The following is a 19378-nucleotide window of genomic DNA, read 5'->3' on the forward strand; positions in this document are numbered from 1 at the left end:
AATCCCCAAAGTAAATATTTAAGTGTTTTTCTCCAAATACAATTTTCATGTCCTGTATTGTGGGCTAGGTCTTAGCATAAACAGAATAGTCACCATTATTGACTTTCTGGATTATGACATGGTAATGCATAGAAGTTACAGTATCCAAAAAGTTGTAAGCCCCTGGCTCGATTGATGTAATCTGTGGGCACCATGAGGCAACATGTTTTTGTGTGTGTGTGTGTGTGTATATATATACAAACACTTTTTTTTCTTTTTAGAGTGGAGCTCTTAAGATTATTGACAGAAAGAAGAACATCTTCAAATTGGCACAAGGAGAATACATTGCTCCTGAAAAGATTGAGAACGTGTATGTGAGAAGCGGCCCTGTAGCTCAAGTGTTTGTGCATGGAGACAGCTTGAAGGTAAGCCACAGCCGTACTAATCATTTATAATGTAAGCCGATACCAAAGAAGGGCTCTTGTTACTCTGATACTTCTGATACTTCTTTATTTGTGAAACATTAATTACACTATAAAAATAATCATTTAAACATTTCCTTTTAGTTTGTAGGTCAATTAAATAATCCATAACGTTGTCTTCAAGTAGCAGCACTTTTACATTAACAGTATGTATCCAGTTATCAATGTCTCTTTATTTAATTACATTTACTAGCTGCTGTAAATAACCAAGGCATTAAAAACGTTCCTTATCTTTTAGTAGCATTTTGGTTTTCCTGTCTCTGGGGGTATTTTGGGATAAGTAATACCATATTCATACAATAGTACAGTACCAACACAATGCTGATAAAATGATTCTTTTACATTCACACAACAAATCCGGTAGTTTTAGAGAATACAAGTCATTCTGATTTCAAAATGCATGTAAATTCAGTTTTCAAAATTGTATATTCTGATTGAGAGTTTTCTAACAACATCCCTGGAATATCCAGTGTGTTTTACCATCAAGTGTGGTCATATATACAATCAACAGTCTTGTCATAAAACTTAATATGGCCTGATGTTGCCTGAAATGTGGATATGTAGTAGAACCACGTTCACAAACCCATACTGATTTTAAAAAACAGAAATAGTTGATATTTACTGCAACCACAGATAAGGTTTTGATCCTCCATGCCTCTCGCCAGCAGAAATATTTTGTCACTTTGTTACATGAGAGACTATTTCAGTTTAGAATGAACGTAGCTCTATGTTGATTCATATCCCTATTCCTTGGTATTCTACTGCACCTGCGTTAATAAAATAATAATAATAATAGTCTTTATTTTTATATAGCGCCTTTCATAGTGGACCACCATCACAAAGCACTTTACAGAGGTAGGCTGTAAACTGTGTATTATATGCAGAGTCACTTACAATAGGACATTGATTTAACATCCCATCTGCAGGATGGAGCGCAAGGAGGTTAAGTAACTTGCTCAGGGTCACACAGCGAGTCAGTCAGTAGCAGAGGTGGGATTTGAACTAGTGACCTTCTAGTTACAAGCCCTGGACTTTAACCACTGGCCCACACTGTCTCCTAAACAGATAGAGAGTTAGGTGGTTAGCAGTGCCTTTTGGAATATTAATAGCCTTTAGTTCCAGCAGTAAACTCATGTACAGGTATATCCATCGTTTACTGTAGGCTGACCTCCACATGGCATTAACAACAATAATATTATCTTCCAGTCTTGCTTGGTGGGTATTGTGGTACCTGATCCAGAGGTGCTTCCAGATTTTGCTGCCAAAAAAGGAATTAAAGGATCTTTGGAAGACCTCTGTAAGAATGCCGTAAGTTTCAAATGCAAGTAATTGTGTTTTACCCCATTTACATTCGGCATTGCAGAAGATGAAAAACTGGACATTTAAAACATCAGACTATACAGTATATACAAGTTAGAGTGTGCCTCAGAATTTGTACAAGCTGAAGAATACAATGTTGTCCTTTGAATAAAAGGTTGTATACATATTTTCTGGCAAAAACACTTTTTAGCAAAAAAAATTCTGTCGTTTTTATGCATGTTTACATTTGATGCACAGGACATAAAGAAAGCGATCAAAGAGGATATGTTGAAGCTGGGAAAAGAGTCTGGGCTTCAGTCTTTTGAGCAGGTACTGTAAGGAACTACGCTCTGTACCCATTTTCTAAACTGCATTTTACTATGTTAAGAACTGCTAAGAGGATGGGTGTGTTACATAGAAGTTACAGCCTGGAATTGTGCGTTCTATCAGTTTTATGCCAGGAATGATGAAGAACGAGCGAACATACAAATACTGATAGAACACAAGATTACACACTGACTTTGTTCAGTTTTCTTAAAATATACTGTATTCCTGTATTACAGTATGTATTATTGATAAACTTACTATTATTTATTCCTTTGTGTTATCCTTCCAGTGAAACAGATTCAGGCAAAATGCACAACACCACAGTACAATGTCAGCAACAGATGTATGAAAGATTTGCCTCCTTAGTTTAATTGTGATGACAAAAGTTATGTTGCAGTACCTGTAGAAAATATCGCTCAATGGATTTGACATAATCTAGTTCGGTAAAATATATGTTTATTTTACTGTAACTGCCTTTTACACCAAAATCGTTCTCCTTTCTCCTTTCAAGATAAAGGACCTATATCTTCACCCAGAACAGTTTACCATTGAAAATGGACTACTGACCCCAACTCTGAAGGCAAAGAGAGCAGAGCTGACCAAAGTCTTCAAAGATGAAATCGACAAGCTCTATGTATCACTGCAGTGAATACTGTACCTGACACAGTGTCAGTTTTGTTCCATCTGAAGACATATGGACTCTTGTGCCTCACTGATCCACAGAGTGAAAGTATGTGAAAGAGCTGCACTGTGGACTTCCAAAGGAAGGCTATTCAATAGGCTCCGCATTGTAGCTCAGCGAAAGCTGCGCAATCATGCACTGTACAAGATTTGCATGTATACTACGGATGTGATATTTTCACAACAGTTCTAAAGATGACAACCATCAGGTGTATTTGAAAACATTTTTTTTTCAATTGTACTCTAGATTGCAAACATTAAATATACCTGTTCACAACAGTCAGTGTACTACATCCAGATGCAGCTGTGAATGCTATGAATTTGAACTGCTATAAAGATCCCCAACAACCAATATATGTATCACATTTGTAGAGAATATTTTTTTTGTAATACTGTTTAATATATGGATTGAAATTAATAAAAAAAACAATAATAATAATCAGGTGCAATATGATTTATTTTTTTTAAATCTGAAGGCATAATACGTAGGGTTGTGTTACAAAATATAATAAAAAAAATGTATTTGCACCGTACAAAGGATACATTGAAATGCATGCGAAAACACTGCTTTTACAAATTGCATAATTCCAAAGAAAAAAAAAAAAGAAAAAAGCAGGTTCAAGTAAGGGTTTGTTCTGTTGAAAGAACAATTGTCAAAAGCACCCAATGACATATACCCCGATATATATAATTATCTATCTTTTTTCTCTTCATTCACTGGTAGATCGTTGACTGTATCATAAAGGCATTTTTCAACACATCTTCTTGGGAACCAGCCTCTAATGCGAACTCCAGCTTAAAGCAATAAAACAAACACAATGTTAGGGGTTTTATTTACAAATATAAATAAGAGACAAGCATGCACCCCATTGAGCACGTGTGGGCTATCCTTCAACCGATCCCTGCACAGACAAGCATTCACCCCATTGAGCATGTGTGGGCTATCCCTTGACCGATCCCTGAACAGACAAGCATTCACCCCATTGAGCATGTGTGGGCTATCCCTTGACCGATCCCTGCACAGACAAGCATTCACCCCATTGAGCATGTGTGGGCTATCCCTTGACCGATCCCTGAACAGACAAGCATGCACCCCATTGAGCATGTGTGGGCTATCCCTTGACCGATCCTTGTGAAAGGGTCCCAGTAAACCCACTTCCAGTGACTCCTTCATACAGATTCTATGACAGGAATGAGCCGCAATTCCACAGACCAGGATTGCTGATCTAATTTACATAATATGTAAGCATGTTGCTGCCTTGCATTAGGCAAAGAAATGCACCACAAAGTGTTAACCCCACTCACATATTGTCAGTGCTTTGTACTGTATGGTTCCAGAATAAACTGTCTCTGTATCCTAGAAAGACTTAATAACCAAACCAGTGACTGAATCTGGGATACTCTATTGTAAAACATTCAACTAACTGCACTGTAAGTACGACTCAATGAGATGTTAATATATAGATTTACATTAACATTGTATTAGTAGAAAACAAAAATGTTATACTAGTTCAAACAGTTGAACTATTGATTATTTACTATTTAAGTACCTTTTACTTGTTCGTCATCAAGTACTTTGTCTCCATACATCCACCACCTGTGAAATCAAGTCAAAATGTATTAAATATCTTTGGCTTTCATACATGTGCATGCATACACTGGCACAACAATATGGAGATACAGTATTTAGTAATACTAAAATAACAATAACTGCAGTATTAAAGACACCAAAGGGATAATTCAGGTTTCAGTACACAGCACTGAAACAGTCCCCATTGCAATTTCCCAACCTCTTAAATACAGTGAGCCACACATCACTTATTTCAGAATAATTTGAGATTTATTATTGATTTCCTGCTGATAGAATTACCAATGCGTATTCAGCTCTTTTTAAAACAGAGAGGTTTTGAAACGGTGCTAAACACAACACTGAATGATCCACGAAACAGCTTAGGAAGGGGTGTGAATAAGGTGGTAAATATATCAAGGGGTGATGACTAGGCTTACTTTAGCCCCCTGGTGGCAAAGATCATCTCTCCTTTGCGCAGTTTGATTCTAGGCTCTTCTGTGCAGGGCGTTGTAAAGAACGTTTTCACACCTTTGTTTAAAGGGCAACAAGCACCACTGTAATCCTCTATTACACGGTACTGTACCTGTCACAGAAACAACAATGTTAAACTCTTACTGCTCAAAGTGGGTGTTTTCTTAAGACCACAATTTCACTCTTTGATCTAAGATGAATTTGATTCCAGATTAGTTCTACTCAAACATTTGAATCCACAGACTCTTGTTAAAACATTTTAATCTTTGCTACATTAAACATTTGCCAGTATAGTGCCTGTAGGCAGATAGTGATAGCTTATAAACACAGACTTTGATACACGACTAAGATTTAACCTATTGCACATGCATTGATTGCCCTCTGCTGTTCAGATTAAGTCAATGATGGACTTACACTTCTAACTCTCTTATCAGCTTTCTGCTTCAGCTGCTCAATCTGCAAATAACAAAAGGAAAAGTATATGTCAGCTCTTTGACAACTTTAAATATGTAATACTTCAGACACTGAACAGCTATATAGAAAAATAATGATAGTGTCAGGTGTGACTCATTCACACTAGCGTGCAGTAGGTTGATTGTCATACAAATAGCATTATATATATATATATATATATATATATATATATATATATATATATATATATACACACACACACACACACACACATATACACACACATATATATATATTTTATTATATATATATAATAAAACATAATATGGTCTTAAAATAAACAGAAACCAAAATAAAGCGCCAGCTTGAGGTAAACTCAAAATCACATCTCCACAGCTTGAAAGAATGGTTTTAGCCTTATCTCTGCTGAAAATTAAAACCTACAAACTAAAGAAATAATTACAGAAATGTTACCGGTTGTGCAGTGCATTTACTTGAACAAGAGTTATTGTATTTCTTGCTCTTATTGTATTACTTGTATTGTAACGCTTGAAATGTTTTTGCCTACGATTGTAAGTCGCCCTGGATAAGGGCGTCTGCTAAGAAATAAATAATAATAATAATAATAATAATAATTGCCATATGAAGGCAAAAAGGTATGAAAAAAATGCATATCATTATGTTTTAACTATGATGTTTATTTTCCATAGCAGCAAAATATCTTTTTCAGGTCCAAACAGGTTAAGTAGCCACTTTGAATAGTGAAGGCCCCCAGTTTTTTAAAAACTGATACATTGCAGAATGTTCATGAGATTGACAACCTTCAACTTTTGGATTGCTGAATTAACTCACAATGACAGAATGAAAACATGCAATGTTATGTAAAACTCATCACTGAATAAAATACTTTTCCAAAAATAGCCAATGAACACTTTATGAATTCTATTGATTAGATCCAACTGATAGCATCTTCTTTGATGCAGGGCGTTTGCGCTCATGGTTAAAGAGGGTGAATTGCAGGGCATTTGCACTCACTGTTAAAGTGTACTGGTCACATTTTTCTTGAACAGGCCACTCTATGCCATCTCCTTCTGGAATCCCAGACCAGGTAAACACCTGCTTAAAGTTCTCCCATTTACTTCCCAGGTCGTACGGAAAAATAAATTCTTCTCCTATTTGGTAATATTGTATTCTGTCTTTGGCCTGTGGATACATTTCATAGATAGTGTTATTTATAGAACAGTGCCTCAACACATCAGAATATAAATAAAAACAATTACAGTTTACAAATGTCCTACGTTTGTCATTTCTGCGAAAGCACATTTTGTGATTTCCAGTACAAAGCATTAAATAGGACCAAATACCTCACAAACACATACAAAAATAAAAATTATGTTTGGAATACATTTTACCTTTTCCTCAATCCAAACTTCAATTGAAGTTCTGTTTCTTAAGATCACTTTCATCTGTAGACAATAATTAATTATTTGGAAAGCAATTAAACAAAAGCAGTAGAATGCACACCTTCAGGAGAATTTGTGCATGTTAATCACACGTTGTGCATTAATAATGAGGCGCTAAGTAAACAGATTATAGTGCTCCATATACTGCGGTATACAGTGGGATTTTGGACAGGGTAGTATACAAGAGTACACAAGGACTAAGGATGCTCAAACATGCATGGGGTAAGCATAATATTCTAAAAACTAGTGTATAAATATAAAGTTTCACACAGCAGAATGTAATAAGTACATATGGACATCTATATTTACAGTTTGATGTGTCTCTTGTTTTACTTAATTAGCATGTTCTATTAACAAAGAGGGTTTAGCTAACACCCTGTTTCAATGACTTGGCCTCATTTCAATTTGTGGTTACAAATCTACTGTACCTGAATGAAAAACAGCATTCCGACTGCTATGGTTGTGCCAAGTGCCAACCCTAAGGCAAACAGAGACATGGCAAAAGCAGAAACCCCAAAGGGAATAATGGGGCGTTGATCTCTTTTAACAGCGCTCATATCAATCTTTACAGAGCTCCACCCAAAAGATATCTGCAAGTTAAACATAAAAAACAATTGCCAAAAATTGGTGTAAAGAGAAAACAACTTTTATATATATATATATATATATACATGCACACACACACACACACTGGTGCAAGGAATCTAGCATGTTAATCTAGATAATCCCTTTCTGTACTTGTGTCTTGAATCTTTTTTTCATTTCAGTTTACACAGGTCAGATGCAGGTCAAAGTTCATCACGGAGATTCAAACTCATAGCAGAAATGCATATTAGTAATGGAAATATGACTGCTTACCCGGTCGTAAAGCTGCGTGTACATAGTCATAATGAAAATAATAGCAGCATGGATGCAGCCAAGGGGGGCCAAAATCAGAAAGCTGGTGAAGTAAGCATGGTTCTGGTGGCCACAGCAGTTATTGATCCATGGACAGTGATGGTCCATCTTCATTACACACCTAAACATTCAAGAGAATAGTCGTTTTAGAAACCCTATAGTCTTGGAACTCACTCAGGAAATTCACAGGATTGGGTGCGGATACGGATATTAAGAAACTACAGTAACTGAAAACACTCAAGGTGAATGGGGGTGGGGGGGAGGGTACAACTAGTCCCCCATTAAGATTATACTGAGTATATCATTTATATATTTCTAATTGATAATTATGCCTTTTCTATTGGTTTTTAAATTATGCAACTACAGTATCATACTGAGTGTGCACTTTGAAGTGTGTTGTGCATATAATCTGAGCAAAACAGAACACACAGTACTTGTAAGACTGATTTAACAGACCCTGACTGGCATTCACCTTGAACGACCTAATGTTAAGCTTAAGTAAGGTGGTACAGAATTAGTACTCATCAGGATCTGTGTACCCAGCTCTGAATGCTAATGGAAAGAAAAACTGATACTTATGACATTGATAAATCTGAATAATTGTATTTATAATTCTGTATTTAAAATGAAGTAAAACTAGGAATGTGGTATATACATAGAAAGCCAATATTACAACAGCATAACTCCAACTCTAAGATGACCTGCACTGATTGAAAGAAATGCCAGCTCATGTATATGTACCTGTTACACTTGCGGCAGTGGTGTGACCGTGGTGCCTTGAATCCCTGGCACACTCTACAGTACTGCAGGCACATGCAGTCCTTTGAGCTTTCCTGTTTAAAAAAAGAGGCAGAACAGCACGGTTAAGACTTCAGGTGTTTTAAGATTAGGTTTGTGAAACTAGTTATGACAGATTTATTTACAAACACCCTCATAATCCTGAGCAGACATGGGTAAATAGTTAAATACCCCGATTTTAAAAGATCGTAATCACAGAAATTAAACTTGATAATAACCCTTGTGATTTAAGGGCTTGACTTCATGTTGACTGAATTTAAATGGGTTGAAAAATACACAAACTAAGCCTTTCAAATCCTATGTTTGGCTTTTGAACCACTGTGATTAGGAACATGCAGCTTTTGTGTTCTGGGAATTTGATCCATTTAATTATTTAAATATTTTACTCTGCGTTTGATGGATTAACATTAGGAGTGACAAATAAGATTACTAGGGTTGAAAATGTTTTCCTATTTTATATTATCATTTACACACACACTCATCCTGTGGGTGTCCCCAAGCGTGTATTAAACTGTATGCATCTAGTTACTTTATACACACTTAAAAATGAAAATATATATTTTATATGTTTTGAAAAAGTTACCACTCCTTTTAAAAAAAAAACAAAAAACATTGATCCCAGTGTTTGTTAGCATATCTTGGTTCCTTAAATTGTGTAAATGTGTTGAAACAACTTCAAAGATCAGTAACAAGCATATATATATTATATATATATATATATATATACACACACACATTATATATATATATATATACAGTATATCTATCTATCTATCTATCTATCTATATATATATCTATATAGATATATATATAAGAAAAAAGAAAAGGATATTTCAGGTACTTAAAAAGGTGGAATAATTGATTACAAATCAATTTTTTTCTTTTTTCTTATTGATCATTTTGGTACACAGCAGTTTTCCTTTTTCTCAAACTTTATATATATATATATCTATATATATATCTATATATAGATATATATATATATTTTTATGATGGATCTCAAATGGTTTAACTCCACTGAATAAAATACAACATTATCTGCCATGTGCTACATTGTGGTTACATCGTTAACATAGCCCCACGTCTGATCTTTAAGTATCCCTGTTAATTTCATTCGAATTTTTCCAGGAATATGTTCCAGCTATTTCAAATTTGCTTAAAATACGGGAATATAAAATTAAGACCCCCACGTTTCCAATCCCATCCACTCTTACCGGTTTCCACCCCAGAGGAATGTACCCAGGACCAACAAACATTGCATTGAAGTAGTTGTAAAGAATAAGAACAGTCCAGTTTATCAACATAATGAAATTAATGCTTCCCCCGGTGGTGTCCAAAGGCCAGTACCAAAGCACAGAGTCTAGAACGGCCATAGTTGAGCATACTGCTATCACCGTAAGGGCTATAAGTGGTCCCCAATGGCACACTCTCTTCAGTTCTTGAAGATTTTCAAATCTGATAAGTGAAGATAGTACGTTCATTTTTATTGTTATCGAATAAATAAAAAAAAAACTGGGTAAAATCAGTTTTTCTTTTAGGGACCAAGGGACGGTTGCTGTATTTTTCCCCACAAGATTGAAGCTGTAGCATAAGAAGTTATGTGACAAGGTTGTCCTTCAGTGCATCCCAATACAAAATGCTTAAGCATCTTTTGGATCAAAATTTCTTCTTCAAAATGCGTACAATCTTGGTTTACTTATGTCAGAGGAATATGTCCCATCTAGGAGGAAGACAAAAAAAAAAAAAAGTTAATGTCTGACAAACAGATCGGTCTGATCATAGCTATTTCTGGTAATCCAATGTGAAAGCCAAATTCTGGTAAAACATTAGAAACTACTACAACAGATAGATTTGCCTTGTGACCTTGTCAAAACTGTATTTAAAATTAGACGACATCTCTAATTCGAACAGGTACACTTTCTGGAGGGGTTGGTGTTTTTTTCCCCCTGTGCAAGCTGGTTTGGGTAGACTCGAAGCGAAAATATTGTAGTATCTAGTTTGTACCGAATCAACCGTAGTATGTGACATGTCTACAGTCAATAACAAGCCTAGAACACAAATTACAAACCCCTGGTTTGTGTACATTTTCAATTCAGCAACAATAAACAAACAAACGAGTTCTAAAGGAACTGACACAACGCTGTTGGATTGTCAGTATTGCTTCAGCTGCTCTATAGAAAGCCAGTAACATTTCCATATGTTAACCACACCTTTCTGATATTGTACATTTAAGACAGAATGCCATTTAAAAAAAAAAATGTATTTAAATATGAACAGCAAGATTGCTCGACATTTAATCTCAAACAATAATATTAAATGAAATGGTTCACAGTCTTTGTCCACAAGAACCAATCAATTTGCCTGTATATATGTCAACACTATGTATGACAAAATAATAACAATAATAATAATCGTAAAATTGTGGATATTCTTGTCGAGAGAAGAAAGGTTTATATAATTTGATCATTTTATTCGTCTTATTTTTACTTGAATTATTATAATGCTTTTTTGTGAAGTTGTATTCCCGGACCTTAGTCAATCCTTCCTTGTTCTTATCCTGACTGTTCTTGAGGAAGAAGCCATTACCAAACTGAAGTCCAACGCTGACCAATGGTTATATAAATCCTTGCGCTGACCAGGAAATGCAACGACTGTACACACTCAAAAAAAAATAAAATAATAATAATAATAATAATAATAACTAAAAACGAACCAGTAAAATACAAATACGTTCTGTTAATTTACAAAAAAAAACAAAAAAACAAAAAAAAACACCGTTCTCCAACACCAATATATCAATGCCGGTAAATAATTATTACCTTTTTTTCTGTGAAACACAAACTGTTTATTTAAATTCGACCCACCTCCTCTGGTTGTGGCTGGTACTTCCCGTAGGTGCCCCAGCCAACTAAAACCAATCATATTACTCACGCGAAAATATTCTGATATATGTTTTAAAATTAATATAAAGCATTTTTAAAAAAATACATGTTTTCTTTATAATTCACATGTAGTTTGCAAATACATTTTCATTTTGTCAGTGGGTTTGCTACTTTATTCAGTGGACCCTTAGTAAGAGTTCCAGTTTCACATCGGACGAGAATTGTGGTGTACCTATCAGGAAGTGACGGTGACAAGTACTGTCACAGAAGTAAATTCTGGATTCGTTCTTATTTATTTAATCTTGAGATTAAAAACAAACAAACAAACAAACAAACAAAAAAATGTCATCTGATTTTGAGACATACGAGCAGGATTTCGGGACCCTGACAGCTGAAATAACGAGCAGGATTGTAAAGATTCCTAAATTGGCTGGAGGTAAGGGAGCAGGGGGCATTGACTTGTTATTCAACAACAACAACAATACAGCTGAACATCTGCGCAACCAAAATTATAATTATCGCAAAAAACAAGGTTATAAGCGAAACGTGAGTTGGCAGTGCATGTGTGTACGAATTGATGGTTAAGACAGAACTGGAAACTCTGATCGTGAGTTTAAACATAAAAAAACAAGCTGTATGTGTCTTTAAAATAACACAGTAATAAGCAAATGTAGAACGATAATGCTGTAGTACACGCAGGTATGTATTCACGTCCTCCCTTGTTGGTTGGTGTTATTGATGATTACAGATCACATAACGCCTTATCCATTTAATGGAGTTCTGTTTGAGCTCTTTCTATTCATTTCACAGCTTTACTTTTGCTGTACAGCTGCTGAACTAGTCGTGCTTGTAACTCTGTTTAGGCTGCTGTCTAACTCAGCAGGGTGGTGTAAGACTGCAACAGTTTTAGGAGAACAAGTGAGCCGGTAAATTTCTGTATCACCAGATACAATACATTAAACCATTCTGAAGATACCTGTGCTGTATGTCCAGTTACACAACTGAGACAGTGTAGCCCTTCAGTCTTTTAAGAGGCATGTGTTTTATTAACTAAGCCCAATCATAAAATAATAGAACTGTCAGGATCATGTTGTAATTGTACAGGAAGTACAGTAAGGCATCCAGGTTGCTGCAAGGTGACTGGACAATGCAATTGACATTTCTATAGGGGCTTTCATCACACAGAGACAGACACACACACATAATGAATGAACAATTAAACCATTAAATTAAAAGCAGTCTAATACAAAATGTAATCAAACACTGTGGTATGTGGTGTGCCATGGAGTATCATTCTGAGAGCTCTATTACTTTTTTTTTTTTTTTTTTTAACTGCTATACCATTTTACAAGACTGAAAACAGTGTTAATTCAAAGCCTTTACAGTCAGGTTTTGAATTTGTCCACAGTCTGCTCTGATGGAAATGACCCAGAAGGTAATGCATTTCTGTTTATTGCACTCATGCTGTTCATATGTGTATAGAATCCAGATTAGTGTTACTCATTTGAAAATGTCTGAGTTTGTGAAACCCACAAAGCATGAACCACTGAGATCTGTAGGCCAATGTGATAAAAGACCAACCAGCAAATTGCAGTATTTAGAGGTCAAAAGTGCTATTGAAACAAAGCTAACTAGAGACCTCACGAAATTCAACGTGGTGTGTTACACATATTCAGTGATAGGGAATCTTGGACGCTAGACACATTTTGTACACCAAATAAGTAATCATGTCCTATGGAAAATAAATATTTTTATAGTGTGCACATCAATCAGTATGTTTCCAATTAACTTTGTTTAAACTTACGGGCCTGATTTCTAAAGCTTGCTAACTTATGTTGGGTAGCCTAAATGTTTGATAATAAAGCTCTGGATTTTTGCAGACTTCCCCATTTTCTCATAACCTATTTGATCTGCTGTTTATTTGGAGATTTTAAGCTCATTTAGTTTATTATCAATCTTTTTTTTAAAACAGGTAAGGGGCACTTTCAGCAGTATGCTTGAATCACCCATCCATTTTGTCCAATAGTGGGGGATTAAAAAATGTGGGTTCAAAAAGTGATCAAATCTCATACCTTGTTGGGCATAAATGCTGTCCAAAGTTAAACCCCACCTTTCCCAAGGCTGGGTGATATTACAGCATAGAGGGGTTGGGGAAACAAAACAGGCTAACCCAACACTTCTCAGGCAAGTATGTATGGTAATGCCTCTACACCAGTGTGGTTTACTTTGATTTATGGATTACTGAAGCTATTGTTGTAATACTGTAAATTAAAGTAAAGCTACTGATTTCACTACTGTTTAAAAGCATGTTACGGTTATGCATGCCATTCTGCAGGGTTTGTTAATGTCATTGGCTTTTATGTCACAGTATAAAGAGTGCAGATTTTGTTCTGAGATTTACACTAATAACAGATTTAGCTGATACTAAACTATGTGTGCCTGTTGAAGCAGGGATGCCAATGTAGGTGAATGATAAAGTTCCTTGATGTTTATGGGCTATGGGGGCTATGACTGTTTTATGATTGAAGAGCATGTTCAGTTGCTGCAGAATACAGCAATCAATCTAGAGATTAATAGTTAATTGTCTTTTTTTTCAGATGAGAAAAAGAACATGGTTGTAAGTGTTGAGAAGCAGCTAGAAGAAGCCAGAGAGCTAGTATGTATTTGAACTACTTTGAGATGCATTCACTGTGCAACTGAAACCATAAAAGTTAAAGAGAAATAGTTCAGTTTCATGACTGTAAAAACATACAGACAGTGTTTGTAATAAGTTACTGTACAAGACATGTTCAGCCCTTCCTGAACTCAGTTTAATTAGGAATGCCACACACATTTCATTTAAAAGTACATGTATTTTCTTATTTCTCTGAAATGCCTATACAATTCACTGCAATTCAATAAAGATTTTCCTCTGTTTAAATCTTCCAGCTGGAGCAGATGGACCTTGAGGTGCGGGAGATCCCAGTCCAGAGTCGAGGCATGCACAGCACCAGGCTTAAGAGCTACAAACAGGAGCTGGAGAAACTTGAGAAGGATTTTGTGAGTCCCTTGTGTATTTGTGCCTGCTTAATCATAACAACCTTAGGTACCATATTTAGTGATGAATTATTTCATGCCAGTATTACTCCTGTACCACCACTAGATGTTACTGTTTAGTTATATATGATATGATATGTATATTCCAACGTAGTCAACCCATTGCACATTGAAATACACACAAGTGTCTTGTCATTTCTTCATCTAGGTTAACCTCTCAGCTCCTCTGTTGCACCCGAGCCATATCAGTGTATTTTGTACAATACCTTCAAAATAAATAACAAACAGCCACTTTTCAAACCGAGCATCAGCGTGCATTTTAAAAAATGTCGATTTTGTGAAACTGAGCACCACAAGTTTTTCCACTAGCTAAGGTTAGCAGCCTGTTCAGATTTCTCTTGGGCTGACGTAGCAGAAATGCTTTATTTCTGCATACAGGATCTTTATTTGTTACAATGGTGCAACTAGATCCTGTATAACATGTGCACAACAAAATGAGAGCTGTGTAGAAACTGAACACAATGAACATAAGACATTGTCTGCTTTTTAGAACTCTCTAAATGTCAGTGGTCAGCAGACCTGGGCTTAACTGCACTTGTAATTGTGTAATTTGTAATCCATTGCAATTACAATGCCATTATAAATGTAGTTGAACAGTGGCACTGTGTAATTTGTAATCCATTGCAATTACAATGCCATTATAAATGTAGTTGAACAGTGGCACTGTGTAATTTGTAATCCATTGCAATTACAATGCCATTATAAATGTAGTTGAACAGTGGCACTGTGTAATTGTAGTTGTAATTGTAATTATAACATATAATTGATTAATTACAGTTCAATTACACACGTTTCCAAGTTTAGTCATCCACAATTTCATGTGGTGTTTTACATTGAGCGATCATTATTATCATATTTTCAGACCTTTTAGTGACCTCATTTACTTGAAAAAATAAAAGTAACGTAGCATGTTTCTGATTTGTCCCTGTGGTTATTTAGAATAAAGAGTAAGCATGTTAGAGTAAACATGTTAATGTGTATAGTTGTGTTTGTTACTTTTTTGTATACATGTTATATATATATATATATATATATATATATATATATATATATATATATATATATATATATATATATATATATATATATATAATATATATATATATATATATTTGTGATCAAATGTTTATTGGGGACAATACAAAAACATATAATTTTTAAATACAATACAATAATTCCCCAAGTTTTACATTAGCCCTCCCCCCTCCCCAAACCACCCTCCACAAAAACCACCCCCCACAAAGGATCTCCCTAACTAATATCAGTGTGATAAAACTGAAGAAGGATTAATCAAAGATCTAATGGAGTCTGCAGCCGATCTCCAGGCCTGCCGTCTGTAATTATAATTGAATTACTGCAGCATAATTGGAACTGAACAAAAATATCTAATTGACCCCAGGTCCGATGGTCAGTCTGTAATCTCTGTGAGCCTGCCTGACCTGGATTTCTGGCTAAACAATATTGGGTTTTAAATACAGAGATTGGCTTTACCATCATTCTGGACCAGTAGCACATCAAATGTAGTAAATGCATAGCTAGGAAAATGATCCACCCCTTTTTAAATGAATTGCATGTAACATGCATGTACCATTGTAAAATTACAATGTTGGCTGAACGCAGCATGTTTCTGGAGGAGTAGAAATCTGGCATGGGAAGAGTTAAGGGAACTGTCCCTAATTTCAAGCCTTGCATATAAGAGTTTTTTTTATTTTTTTCTGGTTCACAGACATGTGACAAATGAGCTGATAGGTTCCAGCGTCTCATTTCTGTGTCCTAGACACAATTGTTTTGATAGCTTTATTTTATTTTGACAGTTAAACAGAACCCTTACTTAACTTATCCATGGAGCTCCTGACAAGAGATTGCCAACTTTCCAGGCACACTGCAATTTTAAATGAAAACCGCTGTTTAAATCCAAGGAGAAACTGACACGGCCTTAAAGCTTAGTGACAGCTCCACTCTGTAGCCACATTCTAGGAATATGCAGATGACATAATATTAATAAATAGTTTGGGCGACATAAATTGCTGACTGTGTAACAAGAGCTTGCAATAAAACTACTGTAAAAAACCCATTAACCCTTTATATCTTATATACTACCCTCTTAAGTGCAGGAATTGGGATACAGTATGTATTGTATGCACAGGGTTTAGATACTGCTTATACTATTATTGTTTTAAGTTACTGATGTTTATGGAGTACATTTGTTATTTTAATGCAACACCTGAATATGACTGACAAACCAGGGGACATTGGTAGATAATGGCCCCCCAAATGTACCAGATCTACAGTAAATATCAATCTCTTAAGATTAGTTAGTAATTTAGTTGCAGTTTCTATGTTATTTTGGTAATACTACATGTATGTCAATGTATTTTGTTCACATCAAATGTATTTAAGTTTTTTTTGTAAAAAGGTGAAATAATAGCTTTTATATATATTTTGCACACTAATGGTAGCCTTGCTTGCACCAGTGAAACCAAACAGAACAGGAACTGTTAGAGAACAATAGGGATTACTAAGTGTCAGTGTTTTGAGACTATAGTATATATGCTTGCACTGCTTCTCTGTGCTGATAGGTGGGTAAGGACATAATGTAGACTTAAACAAATCAATTGGAAAAGGGACTTTGACCAGCATCCAAACTGCACCCTGAGTAGCTGAGAATAACCTCTGTTTAACGCGTGGGCCTTTTATATCCCGACTGCTGTTACCCAGATTTGATGTTTGCCAGGGCTTGTATGGGTCACTAGACTGTGTAACCAAAACAAAGGTTCAGCACTCAATGACAGCTGACCCCCAAACTTCATTGATTCAATATAAATCTTCTAAAGTAACATCCTATGGGTGCCTCGTGATGATGGGTTCATTTTGATAATGGGATTGAAATGTTTAAGCTGCTAGCCCATGGAGACACTGTATTTAAAAAAAAAAAACGAGTATTGTTCTAGTTACTTCTCTTGATTGGCCCAGAAATGGCAGTCAGCTGGGGGAGCGGAGTGACATGCCTCTTAGTGATTCCTTTTATCTAGCAGACAAGTATCAACATTGTACACTTCCTAATGGAAGTGTAATTTAATGAAATCTATTGGGTAAACATGCTTCAGATGTTCAAAGGAGGTGACAAAGTTTTTGCTGGCAGCCAGGCCCTGGCTGGGATCCAGCCTCTTGGTAGCTACATTGCATACAACATGGAGGACCGCGCTTTACACAGAGTGGAAGGAGGGGGCAGGGGGCATGCTTTATTACATTACTCTGCTGTGTTATTATTTGATTTTGTATTTTTTGTACCTTCATTCCGCACCCTGTCCTGTTCCATATAGATTTGTATTTGAAGCGTTGCTTTCAAGTAAAAAGACGAGAAGCCCTTTAGCACTGTATACATGACTACTGGTGTTAGCCTTGGCCGTGTTTTTATTCCCCCACTTGCTCAGTTCACTTAGCCGGGCATCTCCAGTTGTAATTGTAAGGTATTAGGAGCTTGCATAGGTAAGACCATTTGACCTTCACCCAACTGCACATTCTGCAACAGGACCTCCCCTGTGAGGCCTGCTGGGTTCGTTTTAGTTCTACTGTGATCGTTTTTTATTTTTGATTGACTTAATAAATTGCATTATTATTGCAACTTAATGCTAAACAGTAATCATGAAAAGAAACATTTAATATCCACTGGGATAGTGGATGGCGCAGGCAACATTAATAGAGTATATGAATGCTAGAGGATAGTTTGTTCTTCCTACAGTCCTTAAAAGCTCTGAAGCCATTTCTCACCATACATGCATTTATTGTTTTTTGCTGGTAATCACTTACTGTGGAATTGATTGCCCCATGTATCTATTTAGAAGATTATTGACTATGCTGTTAGTTCATTTGTCTGGGTTTTTCAGTACAGTAGTGATACTGTAGCCATTTTTTGTTTTTCAAAGTGTGTACCAAGTGCAGCTTTTATTGTAGTAATAAATGAACGCTTCCTAAAATTCTGTACCACTTCCCTTTAAAATCTCAAATAATACTGGATTTTTTAAATATATATATATATATATATATATATATATATATATATATATATATATATATATATATATGTGTGTGTGTGTGTGTGTCTATATATATATATATATATATATATATATATATATATATATATATATATATATATATATATATATATTATTAAACCTGGTATCTGCTTTTATGTGTGAGGGGATTCTGAGCAAGCCCAATGGCAACAATGAGTGCTTCAGATCTTGGCATGTTTCTGTTTGTGACCCAGTATACCTGGCTGAGCCTTCATAGCGACCTTTTTAATAACAGCACAGCTTTCTCCAGTAATCACAAGAGTTTTTGAATAGAACCTGTCGACTGGAAGCTATTCAGGCAAAAATATGAGGTGCAGAATTGCTCCCGAAACATATCTATTGTACATTTTGCATTCCAAATCCTCCTTTATAGCAAAATGCATTCTAGCTGACACTTTATTAAAAGAAAATGTAGACTATACTATTCTTTATGCAGTCCAAGGCCACAGCCAACCCCCCCCCCCCCTTTATTAATATGAACTGCCGCCTCTATTTAACAGATAACATTATAATTGATAGTACCAATATTTAGAGCACAGTTATGTACTACTGTACAACCCTTATTTAGAGGAATGAAGTGTTATCTCAACACTGTACTATGTGAATAATATTCACTGTAATATAACTTATGTTTTTATTATCTAGCCCCTGAGAGGCAAGAAAAAGGTGAGGTAAGAAGGCATGGGTGTTTATAGGGGTTTCTGGCAGGAGGCTAAGCTTGTGAAAAAGCCTTATTGGATTGCACTGTTCCCAGCATTTGTTTAACATTTTTAGATTAGTTTATTTACTTTGGCCAGACTGGGCTGCTCTAAGTGGGCTTCACTTATTCTGTAATAAATAGACGTGAGCACCGTGAAGCCTGTAAAAATGTTACTTTCCAAATTAGCAGCTCACAGTTTGTTTGAAAAGGCTACCTGCCAAAGTATGGCGCTGACTAAA

At 35.6% G+C, this 19378-nt stretch overlaps 2 protein-coding genes and 1 long non-coding RNA gene across 6 annotated transcripts; 2 read left to right on the top strand and 1 right to left on the bottom strand.

Moving 5' to 3' along the window:
* Positions 1–62: 62 nt before the first annotated feature.
* Positions 63–3207, top strand: LOC131728379 (uncharacterized). Its single transcript, XR_009322657.1, has 4 exons — positions 63–404; positions 1668–1769; positions 2019–2090; positions 2599–3207. It is a non-coding gene; the product is annotated as an uncharacterized LOC131728379 (long non-coding RNA).
* A 29-nt stretch (positions 3208–3236) lies between these two features.
* LOC131728377 (palmitoyltransferase ZDHHC6) lies at positions 3237–11387 on the bottom strand. 3 transcript variants are annotated; one of them, XM_059019385.1, is made up of 11 exons: positions 11247–11387; positions 9597–10102; positions 8325–8416; positions 7545–7704; positions 7115–7276; positions 6636–6689; positions 6259–6426; positions 5224–5265; positions 4776–4921; positions 4319–4365; positions 3237–3563 (listed from the first exon to the last, which is right to left on the bottom strand). In XM_059019385.1, exons 2-11 carry the CDS (start codon positions 9861–9863, stop codon positions 3460–3462), a joined length of 1242 nt encoding a protein of 413 aa, XP_058875368.1. In that variant the 5' UTR covers positions 9864–10102; positions 11247–11387; the 3' UTR covers positions 3237–3459. The 3 variants fall into 3 exon arrangements, with proteins under 3 accessions (XP_058875368.1, XP_058875367.1, XP_058875366.1); XM_059019384.1 differs by having other exon boundaries at positions 11202–11334; XM_059019383.1 differs by lacking the exon at positions 11247–11387 and adding an exon at positions 10913–11183.
* Positions 11388–11471: 84 nt separating this feature from the next.
* LOC131728378 (vesicle transport through interaction with t-SNAREs homolog 1A-like) lies at positions 11472–14600 on the top strand. 2 transcript variants are annotated; one of them, XM_059019386.1, is made up of 4 exons: positions 11472–11700; positions 12673–12699; positions 13862–13920; positions 14193–14600. In XM_059019386.1, exons 1-4 carry the CDS (start codon positions 11607–11609, stop codon positions 14418–14420), a joined length of 408 nt encoding a protein of 135 aa, XP_058875369.1. In that variant the 5' UTR covers positions 11472–11606; the 3' UTR covers positions 14421–14600. The 2 variants fall into 2 exon arrangements, with proteins under 2 accessions (XP_058875369.1, XP_058875370.1); XM_059019387.1 differs by lacking the exon at positions 12673–12699 and having other exon boundaries at positions 11474–11700.
* The last annotated feature ends 4778 nt before the right edge of the window (positions 14601–19378 follow it).

This window comes from Acipenser ruthenus, unplaced genomic scaffold (assembly GCF_902713425.1).
Source record: "Acipenser ruthenus unplaced genomic scaffold, fAciRut3.2 maternal haplotype, whole genome shotgun sequence".
NCBI classification, from domain to species: Eukaryota; Metazoa; Chordata; class Actinopteri; order Acipenseriformes; family Acipenseridae; genus Acipenser; species Acipenser ruthenus.

What these genes read in the sequence shown, in the direction of transcription:
- LOC131728378 (XM_059019386.1), top strand. Translation starts at nt 11,607, where the DNA reads ATGTCATCTGATTTTGAGACATACGAGCAGGATTTCGGGACCCTGACA. An exon ending in GATTCCTAAATTGGCTGGAG is followed by an intron (nt 11,701 to 12,672) that starts GTAAGGGAGCAG and finishes ATTTGTCCACAG; the next exon opens with TCTGCTCTGATGGAAATGAC. An exon ending in TGATGGAAATGACCCAGAAG is followed by an intron (nt 12,700 to 13,861) that starts GTAATGCATTTC and finishes CTTTTTTTTCAG; the next exon opens with ATGAGAAAAAGAACATGGTT.
- LOC131728377 (XM_059019385.1), bottom strand. Translation starts at nt 9,863, where the DNA reads ATGAACGTACTATCTTCACTTATCAGATTTGAAAATCTTCAAGAACTG. An exon ending in CTGATAAGAGAGTTAGAAGT is followed by an intron (nt 4,922 to 5,223) that starts GTAAGTCCATCA and finishes TTTCTGTGACAG; the next exon opens with GTACAGTACCGTGTAATAGA. An exon ending in TTTGCCACCAGGGGGCTAAA is followed by an intron (nt 4,366 to 4,775) that starts GTAAGCCTAGTC and finishes TTGATTTCACAG; the next exon opens with GTGGTGGATGTATGGAGACA.